The 22,773-nt window shown below is 37.4% G+C and overlaps 1 protein-coding gene across 4 annotated transcripts in view; it reads right to left on the bottom strand.

Moving 5' to 3' along the window:
* The window catches only part of LOC114053892 (chromodomain-helicase-DNA-binding protein 7), a 245,912-nt gene that overhangs the window by 6,380 nt on the left and 216,759 nt on the right, over positions 1 to 22,773 (bottom strand). For 2 of the 4 annotated variants that reach the window (XM_027877006.1, XM_027877008.1), the window contains exons 18-35: positions 22,267 to 22,434; positions 21,882 to 22,061; positions 21,533 to 21,643; positions 21,242 to 21,447; positions 16,119 to 16,318; positions 15,778 to 15,937; positions 12,709 to 12,798; positions 12,095 to 12,198; positions 10,537 to 10,666; positions 10,095 to 10,167; positions 9,892 to 9,949; positions 8,843 to 9,071; positions 8,343 to 8,551; positions 7,524 to 8,189; positions 6,665 to 6,825; positions 4,095 to 4,322; positions 3,392 to 3,835; positions 703 to 924 (exon numbers count right to left, since the gene is read on the bottom strand). In XM_027877006.1, the coding sequence (XP_027732807.1) occupies positions 703 to 924; positions 3,392 to 3,835; positions 4,095 to 4,322; positions 6,665 to 6,825; positions 7,524 to 8,189; positions 8,343 to 8,551; positions 8,843 to 9,071; positions 9,892 to 9,949; positions 10,095 to 10,167; positions 10,537 to 10,666; positions 12,095 to 12,198; positions 12,709 to 12,798; positions 15,778 to 15,937; positions 16,119 to 16,318; positions 21,242 to 21,447; positions 21,533 to 21,643; positions 21,882 to 22,061; positions 22,267 to 22,434 (3,639 nt within the window). The remainder of the gene's footprint in view (positions 1 to 702; positions 925 to 3,391; positions 3,836 to 4,094; positions 4,323 to 6,664; positions 6,826 to 7,523; positions 8,190 to 8,342; positions 8,552 to 8,842; positions 9,072 to 9,891; positions 9,950 to 10,094; positions 10,168 to 10,536; positions 10,667 to 12,094; positions 12,199 to 12,708; positions 12,799 to 15,777; positions 15,938 to 16,118; positions 16,319 to 21,241; positions 21,448 to 21,532; positions 21,644 to 21,881; positions 22,062 to 22,266; positions 22,435 to 22,773) is intronic. The other 2 variants (XM_027877009.1, XM_027877007.1) reach the window with 2 other exon arrangements.

Raw genomic sequence — 22,773 nt, 5'->3', positions numbered from 1 at the left:
ATACAACGTCATACTATCTTTTACTCCTGACTCAGCTATGCAGATTGGCCTCAGGGATAACAAAAAGTGAGAGAACAATTAATACTACGGTTAGGCTAAAGGTTCAAAACTATTTGGACTATGACTGAAACCAAAAAAGATGAAATTGAACTGGAGCAAATGGTCAAGTTAAAAAAAATAGTCACATGTGTCTAGGATGGGGCAGACCTGATTTAATAGGAACTTACTTAAAAAAAAAAAGTCTAAGATTTTTAGTCAAGCACAAGTGAAATTACTGAGACAACCATATGAAAGAGCTAACAACAAAGCTCACACAATTTTGGACTACATTAATGGTATAGTTTTCAGACTGAAGCATTTCAATCAAAAAGGCTAGATGAACATCTGTTAAGGAGGTTGTAGAAGAAGTTCTGAACTGTGTGGGTGGCTGGACTAGTCAGCCTCTGAAGAAGGGGTTCTTAATCTAGGGGTCCATTGATTTCTGGAAGTCTGTGAACTTGGATGGGAAAAGAACTACATTTTTTGTTTTTACTAATCTCTAACAGATTCCTCTGATTATTTAAAAATATTGTGAGAAGGGAACCAGAGGCTTCCAAACCTAAGGTTTTGACTAGATTGTCAAAGGGGGCCTGTGACACACAAAAAAGGTGAAAAACCCTTTCTCTAAGGTCTCTTCCACTTTGGTGATTCTATGATACTTACTGGTACATAACTTGGCATATCAACAGTGTAGGTAGGATGCAGTTTAAGCCATTCAACCAAATCCTTGTTTTTAGGAGCATCTTCCCCAACCAATCTGGTCCCATCTTCTAGGTTTATGACTGGGATGCGAGTATCTGGGTCCAGCTGTCCAGGAGAGGGAATGTTCCTTGTTGGGGGGGTCTCTATATCTTCTTCAAAAGCTTTGGTCACCTCAGCATCCTCCTGTAGAAAGAGGACAATTCTTTTAATTCTTACTTTTAACAAAAACTTTGCAACATTGCACCATTTCCCAGGAGAATGTCACCCTAGCATCATGAGACTTCACACCTAGATGAGATAAAAAATTATCCAAAAACGTTAACTTCCAAATAAGTCGGACAGTTTGGCTTTTTTTTTTTTTAATTCCACATATGAAACAATTACTGACAATGTTCCTCTTGTTTATAATTCGTAATTCAGTTTGAATTTTCATATTTTTTCATCCTACTGTCCCCTTGCACCTCCAACCTTTGAAACCCAAACCAAGATACTATATGTTTAAGAACTACATAAACCAAATGAGGAAATAGTTCCTAACTATCTACGTATCTCCCCTGTGAGAATTGTGAAGATTACCTGGCCCTTTTTAGGGTCACGGACAAAATCATTAAGAGGAATTATGAGGTTTGCTAAAACAAACAAACAAACTTGAGTTTGCAAGGTTAATCATTGGTGAACTGCACAAAGTATTACTTCGCTGGCATAATATTCATTGGATACATAGAGCAACACTGTGAAGTGGACAAGCTCTAACTCTTTGTAATTTGGTGTATCCTTAATTCAAAATTGTTGCTCTTCTAGACACAAGTTCCCTGGCAAAGTATGTACTATGATTCAAATTTTTAAATGAAAAGTTAATAGCTTCTACAACATAAATTTGTCATTATGAACTTGTCAAAATTTATGAAGATTGCTTTAGTCAACAAGATATGCCAAAATGACATATAGTTTCAAGAAGGAAGGCAGAATATTAGTGATAGCATGACATCTGAGGATGACATGTCTAATACAATTGTCATTTTAGGGAGGGCACACCAAATTATAGTTAAATTGTCATTTTTCAACATTCTGTTAAGTAAACCCTTATTAAGGACCTACTGTTTACAGTGTAGCAGGAATGTGGTAATAGAATGCTGAGTTTGGAATCAGTAAGACCTGGGTTGAAACATCACTTGATATTTACTAGCTGTGTGACCCTGGGAGGCTCATTTAATCTCTATGTGCCTCAGGCAACTCTCAAGGATTCATTTACTAACTCATAGGCAAGCTGCACCATCTACTTTGGTGGACGGCATTCACATACTGGGAGTTACTTATGGATTCACTATTTTCAGAGCACTATGCATACCTAACAAAAAGCTGTACTGCATGGCTGGAGAAGTAGTGTAAAGCATTGGAAAGAGTGCTGGACTTGGAAGGGAGACTTTGAAACTTTTGACACCTAATAGGATGACAGCTGGAAGAGACTCTGGAATTCATCTAAGCCAACACCCTCACTCTATAGAAGAAAGCTGATTCAAATTCTACCTCTGACACTTATTACCTAGGCAAGTTACTTCACCCCTCCAGGTCTCTGTTTCCTAGTCAGTAGAATGAAGGGTTTGGACTTGACCATCTAAGGTTCATTCCAGTTCTAAATATATGATGCTTAGATCTCAGACTTGCTTTTTCTCACCCTAGCTACATAAAACTTTTTTCTAAGTTCTAGAGTTATAGGATAGCCAAAAAAAGGTGCAGAAGAATGCAAATGGGGGGGGGGGGTGTTTTCCTTAAGCCTTATAATTTAAAAGGCACTTCACTTCTGGCTCTGTCTCAAAGACATAGATCCATCTATTGTCTAAAGAACATTATACTAATTGATTCTAGTGCCAGCTTATAGATTTGGGTTTCAATAAGAATAAGCTATACTATACAATAAATTCAATCCCCAATTTTGAGGCTAGAAATGGCAAAGGCCTCTGAAGGAGTATTTCTGAAATCTTTCAATGATAAGAAATGGCCAATCTTTTTGATGAATTATGGTGGTAAATTAGAGGAAAGGATAAATGTATTGCCTTGATGTATTTACAAGTTCTTTTAAAATTACTTCCCAAGTGATAATTGGAATACACAGAGAAATATATCTCATTCTTAACTAGAATAATAGTGATTTTTCAATCAGTTCAAGTTAAAAATCTAGTGATCTTAGGCCAAGGAGAAAAATATAATTAGGAGCTGTGAACTAACCACAATTTTCCTGGCCAAAAAAAAAATAGCACATTTATGTAATAAAAGGCTGACCCCAAACCAATTCTTCCACAAATCCAAGTTTACCATAGCTTGATAAATCTGTGGTAACTTTTTTTTTTGGCTGATGAAACCAAGCTTTTTCATCAGTAATCAACAGATCATAACCAAAGGAAGAGTAACATGTAAACTAAGTCAGAGTCAATAAAACATAAAAAAAAAAAAGGAAACAGATCCTTGTACAAGTTGGGAAACCTACAAGTTATCTCCATAATTGTCAGATAATATCTACTACTCTGTTAACTCCAAATCTCACCTATTTCTTGAATGACATGAGCTAGATTTGATATCCTTAACTGAGATGAATTCAACCAGATATAGAAACAGGAGTGCACACCGAATGAAAACTAGCTGCTGGACTTACTACACTCAATGATGTCCGTTTGTTGCTCATGAAAAGCAGATCAAGCCCTTCTACATTTTTCCTCCTTCCTCGCCTCCTCTTCAGGGGAGGTTCTCCATCCATTAAGGAGCCATTAAGCAGATGCCTTGTGGGTGTGCGTGAGAGACCTGCCTGTAGCAGTTCCATCTGAGTTTTAAAGGCATCAGACACGGGTGTGGAGACATTAGGCAAGATAAACTTTGAAGTGACAGATGAAAAATTTGAGGTAGAACTTGTTGCCTCTCGTGAGGCCTTTGATAAATCTACAACTTTTTCTTGTCCATTTTCTGAGACCACCTGAGACTCCCGCAGCTGAGCCACCATCTCCATGAGATTCCGTCGTTTGGCAGCTCTTTCAGCCTCAATCTCTATTTTTCTCCTCCTCCTCCTCCTCTGACGAGGGACTGATAGGTTGAGTGCATCTTCCTAGTGAAAAATCAAGATGTGGAGTTGTAAAGAAGCAAAGCTACATCTGGTTTACTGACTGGCTTAAAAATAAATAAAAATAAAACAAAGGAAGTAAATTAACCTATTATGAATAAAAACCACAGAATTTGGAAGGAGTCTACTTGTATGACAGCCCCTTTTATTCTAAAAGGGAACAAATAAGCACAAATGATTTCAGTTTTTTAAAAAAGACACAGAAATAATTTTATATTAAATAAATAAAATCACTCTAACTTGCCTTTGACAACTGGGGAGAAGCAGCAATATCCTCACTACCACTGATGCTAGCTTGACCAATCATTGAAAGCTCTGTAAAGGTCCTTTTCTGTAGGGGGCTATCCACAGCTGTTGATGCATAACCAGGCATAAGTCCCTGGAAATCAAACATCTGGCGTCTGTTTACTGGCCACTTCCCTTTCAACACTGCTTCACAGATGTTATCTAATCGGTTTATCATTACACGATCCTATACAAAGGAGAAAAGATATAACGAAATGTTGGCATAGAGAAAATTTTGGGTCTTATTCTATTTAAGAACAATGACATGGAAATATTTGCTAATCATTCAAAGAATAAAGAAAAATGTTTAAAGTAGATTAGTGAATCTAGAAAGACTGCTTTATTATGGATTAAGTTCTCAGGTAGCCCTAGGACAGAGAATTTTGTTTTTCACATATGAACACTGTATCATTTGAAACAACAGAAGACACATACAACCACCTCCTCAAAAAAAATTACTACTAAAAAAATTTTTTTTAACTCTTCAAAGGTACATTCCATTCACATCTGCAAAGCTGACAACTTCATATATAGTTAGAAATACAGTTCTTTAAGTCATCAGGACAAACATTGAACATCTGTGTTTAGCATCTTGAAGCTCTGGCACCTTCACATCCAACAGGCTGGATCTAAAAGTCTATACCAGGAAGTTGTTCCTCATTAGCGTCACTATTAATAAAGTTCAGTATTATGAAATGGGCATCAACCTAGAGACATCTAATGAATGTCAATTTGCATTCCACACCCATTATCACTTCAAATTTCATTGAAGCGTGTACATTAAAAATTTCTAATTACAGCTTTTAGTCTACTTAGACTGAGTTTCCACAGATTAAAAATGCTTGTTACTATGAACCCTTCAAATCATCTCTGAAGCTCCTTTCTGTATCCAGTAAAGCAGATGAAATTTCTGCAGCAACTTAGGAGACAGGAAAGGAAAAGAATTCCTTTGAGAGTACAATCTTGAAGTAAAAAATTCATTTTTTCAGCATCCCTCTGTTCCTTCAACTTAAGCAATGATTACTGATGATTAGGATATAAGGTCATCCTTTAACTTCCTGATTGGCAGGAATAATCTACCAGTGATCTTGGTAGCTGCAACAGATGACCTGCTTTTCCCTTGAAATAAGCTTATTAAAGTTTTTGTTTTATTTTGCTTTAAACCAGATGGCCCTATTTACGATGATTAGAAATATTCCTACTTTATTTCTTCACTCTTCAAAACAGGACCAAATTGAAAATGGATTTATGACAAAGTTACTATATTCAGCAAGAAAACTAATCACCCTAAGTTTACATAACATCTCCTTTTAAACACTTCATAGGCACAGTGATCACAGACTCAGAGCCAGAAAGAACCTCAGGTCATACATACAGTCCAACCTCCTAATTTTACAGATGAAGAAACAAAGGCCCAGAGAGATTAGGTGATTTGTTCAAGGTCGCACAAATAACAAGGGGTAGAAGCAGGAAGTGAACCAGGTCTTCTAACCCCAAATCTGTTATTCCTTCCACTACTGTCACTGCACTGTGATTAGCTTTCTATACAGTAAAATTTTACCTACAAAACTTTTTCTTTGAAGAAAATTATTATTAACATCATATGTTTGAGATTGAAATGACTAATGATACTCTTTCCTTCTCCCTACACAGACTTTAATCTTCTAAAATTCTAAAGTTTTGTTTTAATACTGTAACTCTTTTGCAGATAAAATCCATAATTCAGGTTCATAAATTTCTTTCTGCCAAGAGAGTGTGATTCTGTTGACACAATAATTTATAGACTACAAGGAAATAATGCATGTTAGCAAACCATGCTATCTAATCAAAAAAGAACCTCACTATACTAATAAGTTGTAATCACATTCTAAAGCTTACTATACCCCAATCACCCCTGGCTTGTCACCATTCCTATTGGATAGCCTTCTAAAAACTTTTTTCTTTGGGATTTTCAAGAATCTTTAACAAAAAGATATTACTTTGTGCATAATAACAGCCACGTTGTGTGATGACTAATATTGATAAACTTAACCCTTCCTGGCAATACAAGGATCTAAGACATCTCCAGAGGCCTTGTGATGGAAAATGCTATCCACATCTAAAGAAAGAACTATGGAAGTCAAATTACTATTGTTTTTCTCTTCTGTTGAGTTTTGTTTCCTCTTCCTGATGGTTCCTCCTATTGGTTTTAATTTTTACTTACAACATCACTAATGTGAAAATATGTGTAATATGAATGTAAATGTATAGCCTATATCAGATTGTGTGCCATCTTGGGGAGGGTGGTGGGGAGGAAGGGGGAGAAAAATTTTAAACTCAAAAGTACATGGAAGCGATCATTGATAAATCAAAGTAAATTAATTTAAACAAAAAAAGAAATTTGCCAAGCCCCCCCCCCAAAAGACATTACTTACAAAATTTGTATATGAAAGTATTAGTTCTATAATTATTTTGGGAAAAAACAAAAGGGAACAATTCGGGAAGGTGCCCCCCCCCATCTTGATCAAAAAGAAATGATGAAGCACCAACCTTAGGCCAAAAAGAAAAAGTGAAAGTTCTTTCATGAAGGAGCTGAGCTACAGAAGGATCTCCGTCCTCCAAGTAAAATCCATCCCTGGTCTCATCCCGGGCTGTGCTCATGGATGCATTGCTTTCTTCATCAAAATTCTTCCCCTGAGAAGCAGTTCCTGCTGAGAAGGAAGAGTTGATATCCATTAACTACAAACAGGATAGTCCCTGTAACAAACTCAGGCAGAACCAGAATTAAGTTAGAGAAGAAAGGGTAATTTTCTAGCAATTGCTCACTAGAAGTGACAGCTATGGCTGAAATGTATGATTTTGTACTTTATTTCTACTTTGAGTAATCCACAGTAATCAGACACTAAAAAGTTACTTTCTAGAGGAAATTTCTCATGTGCTCTGATTCTATCCCTTTACCTATAGAGATGAACAGTGAAGAAATTGAGTAATGACAGTATATTGAGTAAGATGTCTACAAATAATTAAAATTCTTCTTCAACAATCTCTTCCTCCCTCCAATTCAAGGGGAATAGTTCATTTAGTGGCATGTATCATGCCTGATATACTATAACTACAAATGCAATCTCTTGTCATTAAACCACAAAATACCACACATTTGTCCAAACCCATTCCTTTATGGTTCAGAATGTATGAAATGTGTCATGTTTATGCACCAAGAGAACATATCAAAACTAATGTATAACTTTTAGTATCCGAGAGAAATCTGGGAATACTACCCCTTCTTAGAAGAGATTCTGTATTACATGCTGTAGAAAAGTTCATAGGCTAAAGTTTAGCATGATTACACAGTATGTTTTAGGGAAAGCTGTTGATAACTAGAACAGAGAACTAGGTGTATAGGCTTTACCTTCAGGTTGGGAAGACTCTTCTGATTTATCATCATCATCTAATTTTTCTTCTTCATCTTCTTCAGAACCTTTTTCTGAAATAGACTTTGGATCTGCATCTGCACTAATTTCGATATCCTTTGTTTCACTTTTAACAGAAGATGTCTCAGCCTCACATTCCTGCTTATTGTCTTTTTCTCCAGAATCAGCTTCCTCTTCCTCAACCTCAGGTTTTTCTTTGACCACTGAATGCTCAGACTCCTCCACTTTAACTTCAGCTGGTTCTGTGGCCTTTTCATCTTGAATGTGGGTGGATGAGATGACTGGAGGAGTCTGACTGAATCCAGTAGCCAGTGGGTTTAAGGAAGATATACTACCTGTTCCTCTATTTTGAGCAAAGTTTTTATGGGCATCTAAGAAAGACAACTCAGGATCATTCAAGATATGATAATCTGTCCTACTGACTCCATGTTTAGCAGCACCAACCAATAGATCTTTGTCATGTTTACCACACTCCCACCACTCTGGCAAATCCAAGCTTGGCTGGCAGAGTTTTAGCCTCTCTCCCAGCTGAGGGTGATGAAGAACTTGTTCTCGTATTTTCCTTAACAGTTCTATGCGGTATAAAGTTCTAGAAGCACGCTCTTCAGTGATGGGCTCAATCATGGAAGAGAGGTCAGGTGGTTCTACAACACAAAAGCAACTTTATTTATCTTGGTAAAACAAAAGGACTAGTTTCTAAATTGAAACTAATTACCATATGACCAAATTTTTTATTTGTTTGCTTTTAGTTCCTTATTTATCATTGAATAATCATGTTTATCCATCAATATACCTACCATCATCTGGCTTTGCTGGCATTCGGCATACTCGCCTACACATGGCTACAAAACAGTTGAAATATTTCTCCAAACTCTCATCAGACTTTTTGTCAAGTCTGGCAAAGGCTCGGAATTGGTTCCAATCAAACTGCTGTTTCATAGGATCAAAAATAATTCCAAATGTAGAAACTACACGGTAAAAATCTGCCTCTTCTCTTCTTGTCCATCTATTGGAAAAGGAAAGATATTATCTTGAATAGTACCTGAATAAAAGAGATTAAAGTTGATTGTTAGTCTCCCCCATCCCCTACCCTTCATAAACTTAGCAATGAAGTATTCAAAGGAAAAACAAAAACGAAAGTGCTTTGATTTTTTAAATTTTCCCATAAATACTATCCTTGATGGTGATTTCTATGGGCTACAAGCCCAAAAGAAAAAAAAAAGGGATATAGTGGAATATAGTGGAAAAACATGTGGGGGGGAATTGAACAAAACAACAACAAAAAAAACCAACTCACTTTTGACGTTTTTCAGATATAATAGCTTCCCTTTCTGCTTCCAGGGCTCTCACTTCCTCCCGAGGACGACGCCTTCGTCGGTCAGTCTTCATTAGTGCCTCTTGCCTCATTTGTTGCCTTTTATAGCTGCGCTGATAGGCAGTAATGAGGCGGCGCAGACGGGTAGTCAGGGTTGAGGTGTTAGGCCAGTAAAGTTGGCCTAACTCGGCATTACTTTCACTGTGCTTGCCTAGGGGAGTGGAAAAAAAATATTTTTGAAATGCCTACTTGCTTCTTTGCAATTCCCAACAAAATAAGATGACTTATTAGCATTCAGACCACATTGTGGAAAGGATGGCTCAGTGCCCTAAAAATGTAAAAATATAAATTTAGAATAATTACTAGTGTAGAGTTAATTAGTCGAGTGTAAAAATGAAATTACTGCTTCAGAAAAATGTATGGTGATTTGTCAAACGTGTGTGTGTATATATATATATATATCACATATATATATACACACACACACATACACACACATATATCTATATATAAATTTACTTTATACCCTACATTCTACATCACAAGTGCTTCCTTAAGCAATACGTTTTCAAAGGAAGTTCATGGATCAAAAAGACTATAAATTTAACAATAATTTAATGATTTTATATATTGGGCAAAAGGTCATATTTACTCCATACAATAGTAAAATTTAATCTCTATATTTGGCAATAGTCCTTGCATTTCTAATGATGCTTGATAATTATTACCAACAGCAGAAAAATCCAAAAGCTTAACTCTTTTAATCCAAATTATCCTGAATCATTCTGTTATAGATAAATCCCACTGTGTAATCATAAAACAAACATAAAGAAGAATTATTTATAGGTAACTGAAAAATGCTAAATTACAGGGGGGAACGATCAAGCAGCATGAGAAAAAATGATTTTTGATAAAATCTAAAATATAACAAAATATCCCAAAAGGACAGAATGTCTAATATCTTTAGCATTAACATGAACCGCAAATATGCAGCATGAACTCACTCCCCTTCAACTCTCATATAGCATTACCTGTAGTGTGTATCTCCATGGATTCCTCCTTCTCCTCTGGAGGTGAGTTTGCAAATTCCTTGAGAAGAAAAGTAAATTGTTTAGATTTTTATTTTTCCTTAGCTTTTAGGAGAAAGGTCTTCCCAGCTAGTACTTTATGGATATAAAATAATCTAAGTACATTATAAATATTGAATTGAGAATCAATATACTAGAGTTCTTACATCTATTTCATCCTTGAATGGTGTTCTGGTTGGTTTATATTCAGGGTCCTCATCTTCTCGGTCAAATTCTCCCCTATGCAAAATTTAATTTAAAAATAAAATCAAATTGATAAACAAGTGAACTTTACTTTCCCACCAAACAATCAATTTATTATGTGTTACTTTGAACCTGAGGCCTGGTGTCAAAAGGGAAAATAAATAGTACTAAAAGATGAAATAGTGAAAAAAGAATTATTCGGTAGGAACTAGATTTATATTCAAGAGATAATAAATGTTTAGGTCTGTATTTTAATGTTATGCACCATGTAGATCAAATCAATGGCAGTCATTTAAACACCCAAGTTAGATTCTGTATAGTAAACAAAAAGTATAAAAATTGAACCTTGCCAATATATGTGATACTGACATAAAGTTTATTAAAATATTAAAACATCCTTCTTACCCATCACCACCATCTGCTAGCATGTCTGTTCCTCTTTGCTCAGCAGCTATGGCCTTGGCATCAGGCATGCCAACCCGTTCCAGAAAACACAGTGCTGGGTCAGCTCTCATAGAATTGTACTTCTCATAGCCTGTTTCCATCATCGCCACCACCCCCGCAGATGAAGCAAACAAAAACAGAAACAAAAAAAGGCCTTATCACAGAAAGATTCATGGCACAGATACATGACGCATATTTTGCTTCTGAATCAAGGTTATTATCAATATTGAGTTTAAGGAAACAAAAATCTGTTTTTAAACAAAGCATCCTAGAGATGAACATCTCAAATGAGGTTGTTTGGGTTCAAGTTACTTTCAAGAATATTACAAAAAAAATATGACCAATGCTAATAGGAAAACACTTCTTTAATATAGAATAATGGCATGTTGCCTAGGAAGATTTTTGCCTCCCCAACCTTGTTTTGCTGTTTTTTTTTTTAACCAGATCTAATTTTGTCTGACATTTGAAAGGCTTCTTAGTGGGTTCTTTATGACTTCTACAGTGATTCTCCTTTTTCACTCCCATCACCCCTTTGTGAACAGTTTCAGTCATGCTGGAACTTGTACTGTTGGTCGACCCCCCCCCCCCCCCCCCCATCCCCCCATAAGGCCTGAGGACCTGTCTTCTTAGGTTTGGGAGGACACGTGTCAGGGAGATGACACTGTTCCCTCCATTGTTTACACACTGCAATTTGCTTTTTTTACTGCCCAAGTTGACTAGATAGAAAATGGCAGAGCCCAACAGTGCACGGCAGGGAAATGATTTTTAGGCTAGACTTGCCTCAGCTGAGCTCACAAAATGTGGCTGCTGTACATAGGCAGAACAGCACAATTCAATTAGGATTTGTACTACAACACACTGCTCCTAACTGCTGTAGAGCCCCAAGCCAAACTGTAATCATGAAAGGTTTTATAAGCCATCATTCTCCCCTTTAGTCAGGCTGGGCTGCTGAGAATACCTCTGCGACCTCCAGAGAATTGGGATTATAATCAGGAATCGCTCATTGTATATATCCTGCCAGCTCCACATCCCCAGCCTTTCAAAGTTAACAAGGCTGCATCCCACTCAAGGGAGCCGGGAGTTCTCAGCACTGACATTTGTGAAATATTGCTTGGAACAAAGCCCAGGAGGCACTTGTACAGATTAATAGCAGAGGTTAAGCCCACCGTCCACTTTGACACTGGTTGGCAGAATTAGCAAGAGAAGCAGTCCTGGAAGCAAAGTTTATGGAGATCTATAGTGCTACTTGGCTATTATTAAAACAAATATGGTTTTGTTTTATTTACAGCCAAGAAAGAAATATTTTCTTCTCAAATATTCTACAAACATTTAAAAACAGCATCTGATATTTACAGCTCAGATTAGACTTTTAATACAGAAAAATGGTAGAAGCCAAGAGTCCTTTGGAACTACGCTCATTAATATTATGACGGGAAGAAGGCGTGTGAAGAGTTCTAAAATACAGATAAAGCCATACAGTCAAGTTGTATTCAAATACACAAAGAGAAACCTCACTTACCATGTTTGTATACTCCAATTAAGAGGGATTTATCTGCCTCCTTATCCCACCAATCTGTAGGAACTTCAACATGGAAAGGTTCAGGTATCCATACATCTGTTTCACTGCAAAGAAAATAGCTTAAATTATATTTAAATTGAGTACCAGTACCATAACAAAAAAATGCTATGTATTACGTTATGTACTATATATGTCCACCCATACAGCCTTCATTATGGAATCTATATGGAGAGATCTGGGCAGTGTGGTGAAGTGAAGGCTAAAGGGAGCCAGCAGAGGTCAAGGTGAATCATTTTGCTGTCTTCCTTTACTATAAACAAACCTTATGTGGCAACATGTTTAAAAGGCTACCTTCAAACCATCATCAGCTACTTAAAAGAGTGACTAAAAGTAACTCACATAGGAACATTATTCAAACACACACAAAATAAAAAATGAAGCTCACCCAGATTCCTGCCATATCCCTAAGCTCAAAACAGTCACATTCAAGCTGCACAAAAAGAGGAGTCACTGAGAGTAGCTTATGAAGTTTCTTAAACACAGTGTTTAAAACATTTTCCGATTACACCAATCTCCACAATAAGGCATAGAAAAAAATGTGCACTTGCACTAACCTTGAGTCAGCACCCTCTAAGATCTTATCTGCCTGGTCCCCTATCACTTCTTGTCTCAGATAGTACAGCATGCGGACACGCAGCAGGACCCTGGAGAGGAAGACAGGGAGGGGGGGAAGTTCTTAACTTCAGGACTGTTTGCCAACAGTGGCTTTTGGCAGCTGTTGCTGTTCATCCATCATCCTGCCAAGGCTGATTAGCCATGCTGTATGGTAGGCTTGAAGCGTGACAGATGGTGGCACATAATCACCTCTGTGTGGTGCTTTCTGCTGGCTTCCAACAGGCCTGCCTGGCAACCGCTTACACTGCACAGAGAGGGACCAAGCTCAGCCCAACCCAGGCGCATTTCATTTAGTTCTACCTCGTGCAGCTTGTGAAGTTTGGACACGTACTCCACCATCGCCTCTGAAGTATTGAAGCAAGTTTGTAAACAACTGAGCAGATGGCTTTCAGTCACTGTTCTGCTTCATTATCTCATAAAATTTCCTCAGCTGCTGCCTTAATACCATTTTTGGAAGCACATCAGAAGTTGTAGGAATAAACGAGATATAAAATCTGGTTTTACTACCTTACAATAAACCTTCAATATGGAATGTCAGGTTTTTCAGATTATACAACTTTTGTTTCCGAGAAAGGTGGTAGTTGTGCGTATGTGTGTGTGGGTGGGTGAAATCCCTCTCCCTTTAGGCAAAGCACTTTTTTTTTCCTCCCTCTACTTTGTACTATTTTTTTCTTTTTACCTGCGCATAAGTTGTAACAAAAAAACAGAAACTTTACTGGGCATTTGAAATGTGTCCTATTTACTGAAGCTCTTGGAGAGATTTCCAAGGGATCAGTCAAAATCACTTGGAACGCCAGGACCAGATTTTCCAAGGTAATCAAATCCCATTTGGATTTTCACAATGGCTAAGACATTATTCTTTGCAACAAAATCCACCTGGCAAATCCCATAGGCTTATACTATGTTTACCCAAGTACAGCATCCCCTGCTGGCCAGCTTGTGGTGTTACACTTTGCGGAAGACCACCCTCATAGACACAAGCAGATTACTACTGTATGACATAGTCCACCCTCTTTCTCAAGAAAGGAACAAATGGTTATCCCTGAAATTCTAAAATTACAACTTCTTTGTGCCAGACAGTTTCAGTGATGCAAATCAACTCTTGATTTTACTAGAATGGGCTATCTAACCAACCCAAAACTACCTTACCTTCTCTTACCTGTAACCATTTAGGGCCTAGGCTACTGATACATGGCTGCCAAGTATGACTGCCTGCACTCCAAAGCCCTAAATAATTTTTTTTTTTTGGTTTATCCATTTTGTATTCTCTATATCTCAATTCTTCCTGTGACAGGTAGGCTCAACAGTTGACAGCATATGGATAGTCCAGTTCAAACCAAAGGCACAATTTAGCATAATTGTGTGTCTAGTGTTTCCTTTCTATCCCTGGTAGGAACAGAGCATCTGAATTCTACTTCTGGTACAAAAGTTATCAGAAAGAGAATTTATAAAGCGTAGGCCAAACCTTTGACAGAATTTTTTTTTAATTAAGCAAAAACTAACACTAGTAGATGTTTTTTCATGGCTTTTGCCACCTAAAGTAGGAGGTCTTACTGTTTCAAGAGGACCTACCCATCTGTATTGAATCCTGGATCTTTTTCGTCTTTTTGGAGGAGACAGAAAGGGTGGAGGGTAGAATTACGCTCTAGCCTACCCTCTAAAATCCAAAACTTTTGGCAAATGAAATACTCCAATAAATTATGGTAGAACCAATATAAACTCCCATTTTCTATCCATGGACATCATCTTATTTTAGATGAGAACAGGGCTTGGAGGAATTACACGAGAAGATAAGGTAGGTTAGACTTGCACGTTTTCAAACTACTAAAGATTAGATTGGATAACTTTCACTCTACCCATACCCACACCTACACAATAACTAAGAGGAAAGACAACAAGAACATTAGTTACTGCTTACAAATATGGAATGCAACTGCAGGCAACATACTAAGGTAGAAGTCTGTTAGGAGCATTAGAAAGGGAAATGAAACTGCAGTGCCTAGTAACATAAGCCATTGTTCCTACATTAAACTAAGGGAAATGTATCTACTTTGGATGAGCCTCATTTCCTGGTTTGTTTGCATTCAGAACTCAAAAGGATGTGAATAGAGATCAGAAAGTTTACATAAATCCCAAGCAAATGGAAGTTTACTAACGGCAGTAGTTGAAATGCCCTTTTAGAGGGTGTTACTAGGTGCTACTACTTTAAAAACAGGGTATGTTAGAAGTAAGTAAATAGCCCTGGATTGTAAATTTAGAAGACTTAAAGAAGAAAATCTTTATGTATAAAATCTGGAAAGTACCATCATTCAAAGAAGTCTCTAAAAAGTGTCAGAACTGTAAGCAAACACCTTCTCAGATTTTGAAATTTTCCTTTCAATAACAGCACAGAAGCATTAATGTACACGGGTCTTCCTATGGCCTGTGGTTATGTTAACAGATTTCTAATGGTTGATATTAGAATTCAATTATACAAATATTTGCTGAATGCCTAATAGGCACTACAAAGTACTAAAATAGCATCAGACTCAATATATTCTATTTACTTTGTATTGTCAAATTTCCATATTCTAATTGGGAAATGTTAATTTTGGAAGTGGACAAGAATGAGAGAGAGAGGGAGAGAGACAGACAGACAGACAGACAGAGACAGAAAAAGAGAAAGAGAGGAAGAAAGAGAAAGAGAGAGAGAGAGAGAGAGAGAGAGAGAATAAAAATCTCCTTCCACTGAAATATTTCCTGAAGTTAGCTAAATGTTGAATCACATTACATAAACTGACCATAACTTTTTATCAAATGTTTGTTGGAAATTAATCATCCCTAAAGACTTGATAACCACCCAGCCAGGCATCACCTGAGTTGTTCTGATGCTTCAAGATAGACAGCACAGCCATGCAAAGACAATAATCACACACTCCAGGAGCCTTTAAGAAAAAAACAAAAGCAAAAAACACCACACCTTTCAAAAAGAAACAATGCTCACAGATACAAATCCTTTAAAAGCTTACTTGTTACAGTGATGTTTCAAATGTTTCTTGTAGCTATCCTCCTGAAACAAGGCATCTGGGTTGCAGCTTGCCAGCCAATCAGCATCTTGCAGCACTGGCTGTGCACTCTGGGCTTTCACTTTCTTTCCCTTCCTTCCCCTTGGCACTGGTGCTGATAAGCCTATAATAATAATAAAAGCTTTTCACCATCCAAATTGCAGTGTCAGAGTCAGATATTTATACTTAAGAGACAGGAAAATGTAGGGTTTATGTTACATCTTTTTAATGACAGTATGTCACAAAGGTCTCTGCCAGCTCTTCGCCACCAGTGAACCCCAAATAGTACAATGACACCAACATACCAGAATGATTAACCAAAGCTCGGGTCTGGCCATCAGCTGTTGGAGTGATCAGATCCCAAATGAAGCTTTTGATATTTTCATCTCCTTTGTAATGATGGAGACAGTAGACAAGGATGGTCCGGCAGATGGTTTCCACATCTTGTTCAGTTAGCTGACGTTTGTAACGTCCATGAGAAAGGATGTCAGTCCACCGACCCCAACTGCAGGGAAAATATTCAGTGTGTTGGCGTTACACTGGCATTTACCTATGAGGCTTTCATTTTAATCTTCACAGACCAGTTGTGCTGTGAAATTCTTGGTCAGTGCTAATGATATTTTACATAACGTCAAGTCAGGGAAACGTAGTACCCGAGAGTTGAGTATTTATTTTACAGAGTAGGCAATAAGTTCACTGCTTGTAAATGCAGCAGCTGAACTACCCTAAAAATAATCAAGTACATATGTCTAACACAGGCCTTACAAATCAGCTGCAGAGTGGGCTGTCCTAGAACACTAATAGAATCCAGGGATTTGGGAATATATTGTATACTTTGCTCCCCTCAAATATTAATTTGTATGATTTGATGCTGTATAACTCTTTTAAACTAGAAGAATGGCTCAAGGTTAGGAGTGACTACCCTGAAAAGAACAGTGCAATAATGAATGTTATGCTAGCATCTCCCCTCAATATATTTCAAAGGGATGTCATGAAAATTAATGAGAAAAACCGTAAAGTGCTTTGAGTTTCTTTCTGAAAAAGGAGCAATAATCAACTCATAAAAGCACCCAATAGTGCCATCCATTCAAAAGAAAAATTGAAATCATCAACTCTTGAATATCTATGCTAGGTGGAAGGAGAAAGAAACATGGCTATCCAATAGATACTTGTAGAAGTATCTTTTCCAGTATTGGCTGTACCTTCAATCATTCTCCTCAGCTCACTGGATGAAGTTGGAATACTCGTTGCTCCCCACTGCCACTTCCAGGTTCTCCCCATACCTCCACCACTCAGCAACTCCTTTGAGGTTCATACTATTCACACATACCACCCAAACAAAATCCTGGTAGCTGTGTCTACAGATCCCCAGGTCACTCCTTCCTTCCACAATGAATACAGTATATAGTTCACAATTTTTCTCTCTTCCTCAACTCTTGCCCTCATATTAGGAGATGGAGATACACACATGCACGCATGCGAGTGCACACACACACACACACAGACACACACACACACACACAGAGACACAGCAACAGAGACACTCCTCTAAATTTCCTAACCAAGTTCTTCAACCTACTCACTTCTTATGAGTTACTCCTCTACCCTATCTCAGCCACATACAAAGATGGACATACCCTTGATCTTGCTATCACCCACATATGTAGCACACCTCCATGTTCAAAAGTTCTGAAATCCCCTCATCTAATCATAACTGTACTGGCTTTTCACTTCTCCTGTTTTTCCTTACAAAACCCTACTCTTCATCCACACTGTGATCTGACCCATTAATTCTCTTCCAGGCTGTCTCCCTCCACTCTCTTCTCTTTAAGCCATCTTGATTCTTAGGGGACCAATTCAGCTCTATTTTGTCCTAGTCTCTTTAATCCCTAATTCCCTTATCATATCACTGATTATGTCCTGCCAAGCCTCAGCCTTGGATCATTCTCACCATTTAGCACTTTTATTCCTATATACATGATGTAGAACGAAGGTAGAGAAAATCACGTGGGTTCACTAAAAACTTATGTCAAATAACCTCAAATGGGCCCTCACTGCTGCTAGGCAATCCTACTATACCTCATCAATTCATTATCCCACTCTCCACAGTGGCTTTTCCTAATTTTTTCATCCCTCCTCAAATCTTCCATGGCTCTCCATTCCCACTTGCCCCTCTATCATCCCTATTCTACCACTTATTTTTAATTTCTCCCTGTTTACTGGCATGTTCTCTCTGCCTTCCACTACATTGATATCTCCCCCTCCTCATTTTCCTTGACCTCCCTGCAGCTTCTGACATCATTGATCTCCCTCTTCTCCTTGATACCATTTTCTCTCTAGGTTTTTGGGATACCACTCTCTCTTGGTTCTTATCCTCCTTATCTGACCATTCTTCTCAGTCTTCTTTGCTGGATCCTCATTCAGATCATGCCCTCTAACCATAGGTATCCTGCAGGGTTCTGTCCTTGGCCCTATTCTCTTCTCCCTCTATTCTACTTCATGAGTGATCTCAACAATTCTCATGGATTTAATTACTATCTCTACGCTGAGGATTCTATGATATACCTATTCTGCTCCAGCCCCTCTGCTGACTTCCAAGATTGCATCTTCAACCACCTTTCAGGTATTTCAAACTGGATGCTCAGTAGATAGATATCTTGAACTCAGTATGTCCAAAACAGTACTCATTATCCTTCCCGACCTCCTACTTTCCTTATTACTGCAGAGGACAGTACCATCTTCCCAATCTCTCAGACTCACTAGAGACTTCACTGTCTCTCACCACATATCCCCTCCAACCCCCATATACAAGCTGTTGCCAAGGCCTGTTGATTTCACCTTTGCAACATTTCTCAAAATATGTCCCATTCTCTCTGACACTGCCACCACTTGAGTACAGACCCTCATCACCTCACACCTAGACTATAGCAATAGCCTGCTGGTGGGTCCACCTGCTTCAATTATCTCCCAACTCCACCCTTCATTCAGCCACCAAAATGATTTTCCTAGAGTACAGATCCAACCAAATTACTCCCCTACCAAAAAAAAAAAAAAATACAGTAGCTACTTATTGCCTCTAGGTCAATTGCAAAATGCTTTGTTTGGCATTCAAAGCCAGTTATAATCTAGCCCCCTCCTATCTTTCCAGGCTTCTTACACTTACTCCCTGCCACATCCTTTGATCTAGTGACACTGGCCTCTCGGCCATTCCATGAACAAAATACTCCATCTCTCCTCTCTGGGAATTTTCTCTGGCTGTCCTCATGCCCGGAATGCTTCCCTTCTCAATTCCAGACTGACTTTCCTGAAGTCCCAACTAAATTCCCATCTTTTACAGGAAATTTTTCCCAACTCTTTTTAATTCTAATGCCTTCCTTCTCTTAATTATTCCCTATTTGTCCAGTATATAGCTTGTTTTGAATATATTTGTTTGCATATTGTCTCCTAGATTCTAAGTTCCTTGGGAACAGGGACTATCTTTTGCCTCTTTTTGTATCCCTGCCACTTAGCACTTAGGAACTTGATTAGAGGCAAGCAAGATAGCATGTCTACAGCAGCCCTCCATATTGAATAGGAAGCAGGTTTGGTTTGCATAGACCTGCATGATGGATAATTATAGGTAATCAGAAAATAAAAATGTTTAATACAGCTACTTTGGGACAAGTCAAGACTGCTGTTGAAGAATAGAGAAAAGGTGAAAATAGCAATATAAAGGACTCACTGGAACTTTAGTATGACAGAATTTGAAAGCTAAAAGGGACCTCTAAAATTGTCATTCTATGATCTTATGTTCCCAGGATCACAGATCTCAGAGATGGAAGGCAAGTCATAGTAAGTCCAACTACTTATTTCGAGAAACTCGAGATCCAGGGACACGAAAGGCCTAACTCAAGATCATATCAAAATAATATCATTTTACATATTTATATCTTTCATGTTCAATTGTAATGGATTTTTAACAAATTAATTCATTGCTAGGAATCTCATTGCAAATCTATGTAACAGAGATGAAGCATGGCAGACATTCACCTTTTCTATATTGTTAGCAAGTAAAAAGAAATTCTTTGAACAGTATAAGCTAAAAAGGGCAGTGGTACACATACATCCTCCCCAGTGATTTGAGAGTTTAGGTGGCTGGGATCTGAAGAGGACAGAATACAATAATGAGGAGAGAATGAAGAGTACCTAAATTGTTACTTGGTGGCAGGACAAACACAACGAAACAAATGCAAAATCTAAAAAAAGCCAAGGTCTTCTAATACAAAACATCTCAGTTTTACCCTTACATTCAATGAACACAACCAGGTTCCTGGCTACAGTTGCTGTTAGAGAGGAAAAGATAAAATACACCTGTTACATAGGATGTCTTGCAAACCCTAACAATGAATCTATGGGTGCCATCAGCTACAAAATAGAAAGAGAAGTCAAATGCAAAAGCTTTTAAAAAACAAACTATGATTTCCCCTAATATGCAAGTGATCTTCTAAAGAATTTACCATACCCTCTGTCACATTATCTCAGTACTGTTTTAGGTGACTTGAAAGAGATTTCAAGGAAACTTGCTTTTATTGTCTTTAACACATCTTTGACAATGAATATATGTATTATTACTATAACAACCAACACAATTATAATATTTAACATAATATATTAATGATACAATATAATTAATAACAGTTATATAATTAACACAGGTGTTATTATAATAATAATTATTATTAACTAAGGTTCTATAAAGGATTTTGTGCTCCTTGCAGTTATATAGAAATACAAAGTAATAAAAGATTTAGGAACCAAATTACATTTAGAAAGAATGTGCTTAATTAGCTACCAAGGATCAGTGTTCCCCTTGCTATACTTCCTCCTGCTACTGACCAATATATTTGACTAGAAATGGCTTCTTCCCATCGCTAAGGATTTTAACACTCTGTGGCTCTCATAGGACAAGCATACTTTCCCCTCATTATGAAAGATTCCATTACTATTAATTAGCACCATGGATCATACTCAAGACAATCCTTGGAGGTAGGCAGGATAGCCACTTCCATTTTATATATTTTATATAATAATGACAACCTAAGAGTTACCTAGTGCTTTACAGATTCTGAGCACTTTATGCATGATATCTTATTTGAGCCTCATTCAGAGAGATGGATGCTATGGGGATCATCCCCATTGCATAAAAGCTGAGCAGTTAAAATCTGTACCTATGGCCACACAATTAACTAGTAAGTGCAAAAGGAAGAAAGTCTGTGTCATTTTAACTTGTAAGTTGAGCTCTTGTGACTCAATGCTGCCTTTCATGTTTTACGACCTTAATCACTGAAATATATTGTGCATGTGTCAAAATTCAGTGACTTAGCCAGTAACTAAAAACTATAATAAAGAAAAACTTAAAACATTTTATATGTGAAGTCAGTTTGCTTACCCATAAACTAGAAGATTCTTTTCAACTCTAAAACATTCACTCCTTGCATAACCCTGTGACTTGTCCTGAGGTCTCCGGGGCTTTGTGCTAGGCTTTTCTTCTGAATCACTTTCCAAATCTGAAAATTCCATCAGCTCATCTTCTTTCACAGCACTATAAAGTCTAGTTTGCTTCCTTACTCTTGGAGTGTCAATAACCAGGTTGTTCTGAAACAAAAACAGAAAGAAACGTGAAACTTGTGGAAAACAATTCTAGAGATAAGATAAGTATTTGAATGGGACTTTTACTCACCCGTCCATTTAAAGCATCAATATCTAACTCAGCTTTCTTAGCCCACTTCTGCCAGAAATTTGGATCATCCAAGGATATGTCTGTCCTATTTCCAGATGCAACAAAACTAGCCTGAAGGTTGAAGATATATGCATCAATATCACAGCTCTGTTTAAAAGCTACTTCCCCAACCCCAGCCCCCCATTTCCTGAATTTAATCATTCATTCAAAAAAATAGATAACAGGTATTGAGCAAGGGCTTGATTTATCATTACAACAGCAAGTTATCAAGGAAAAGCAGTGTTTTTTTTTCCTTTACTCTGCTGCTGCCTAATATAATCTGATCTCATTGTAACAGATAAATTCACACCTTAGCAAATGTAGAACCCTTCCCTTCAGACTCAATAGTAATGGTGTGTGTCCGCCTCAGAAGGATCTGATCAATATCTTCTTCACAGAATTTAGACCCTTCATCCTCTTCATCCATAAGTGCGCCATAAGCACCTTTGCGTAGAAGATCTTCTATTTCTTTTTTGGAAAGCTGCTGCACCTAAAACCAAGGGAGAGAATGCTTTAATACTTTATTTCACAAAAAGAGAAGGTAAATCATTAAAAAAAAAAAAGCATGATACAAATACATGCTTAACACATTCTGACAATAAAATTATATTCTCCCAATAATTAGTATAAGCTTAATAATAAGCAAGGAATCAGTACAGAATTTGGAGAAATTTCCTTTTTTTTTCTTTTTTTACCCCATTTGTAGCATTTTCTCTTCCACTCATGGATTGTAAAACAGCTTTATCCAGGCCAAGCTTCAAGCTTGCTTTGTCAAACATTTCTCTTTCATAAGAGTTTCTTGTGATTAACCTGTAGATTTTTACAGATTTGCTTTGTCCTATTCTGTGACATCTAGCCTGGGCCTGGAAGAAAAAGAAATTAGTGGAGGCTGGCAGAGAAGAATAATATTCAATTGCAAATTAAATAAATATAATTGATTCAATGAGCATATTGGTTTAGAATATTAGTAACACACTAAGATAGTATTTATAACATTTAATACACTTAAAATAATATAAGCTGGCTTTTTTGCATAAAGCATAAGGCATCACCAGAATTAAATAACAAAATTTTAAGTAACTGATCTTGTACTTATCTGCTTTACATATTACTTATTTTCTTTATATTTATTTGGAATATACATGTACGTTACCTACACACACACACACACACACACACACACACACACACACACACACACA

This window comes from Vombatus ursinus, unplaced genomic scaffold (assembly GCF_900497805.2).
Source record: "Vombatus ursinus unplaced genomic scaffold, bare-nosed wombat genome assembly UNPS02014812.1, whole genome shotgun sequence".
In the NCBI taxonomy this organism is placed as follows: domain Eukaryota; kingdom Metazoa; phylum Chordata; class Mammalia; order Diprotodontia; family Vombatidae; genus Vombatus; species Vombatus ursinus.
This window is presented reverse-complemented; position numbering and strand designations above follow the sequence as displayed.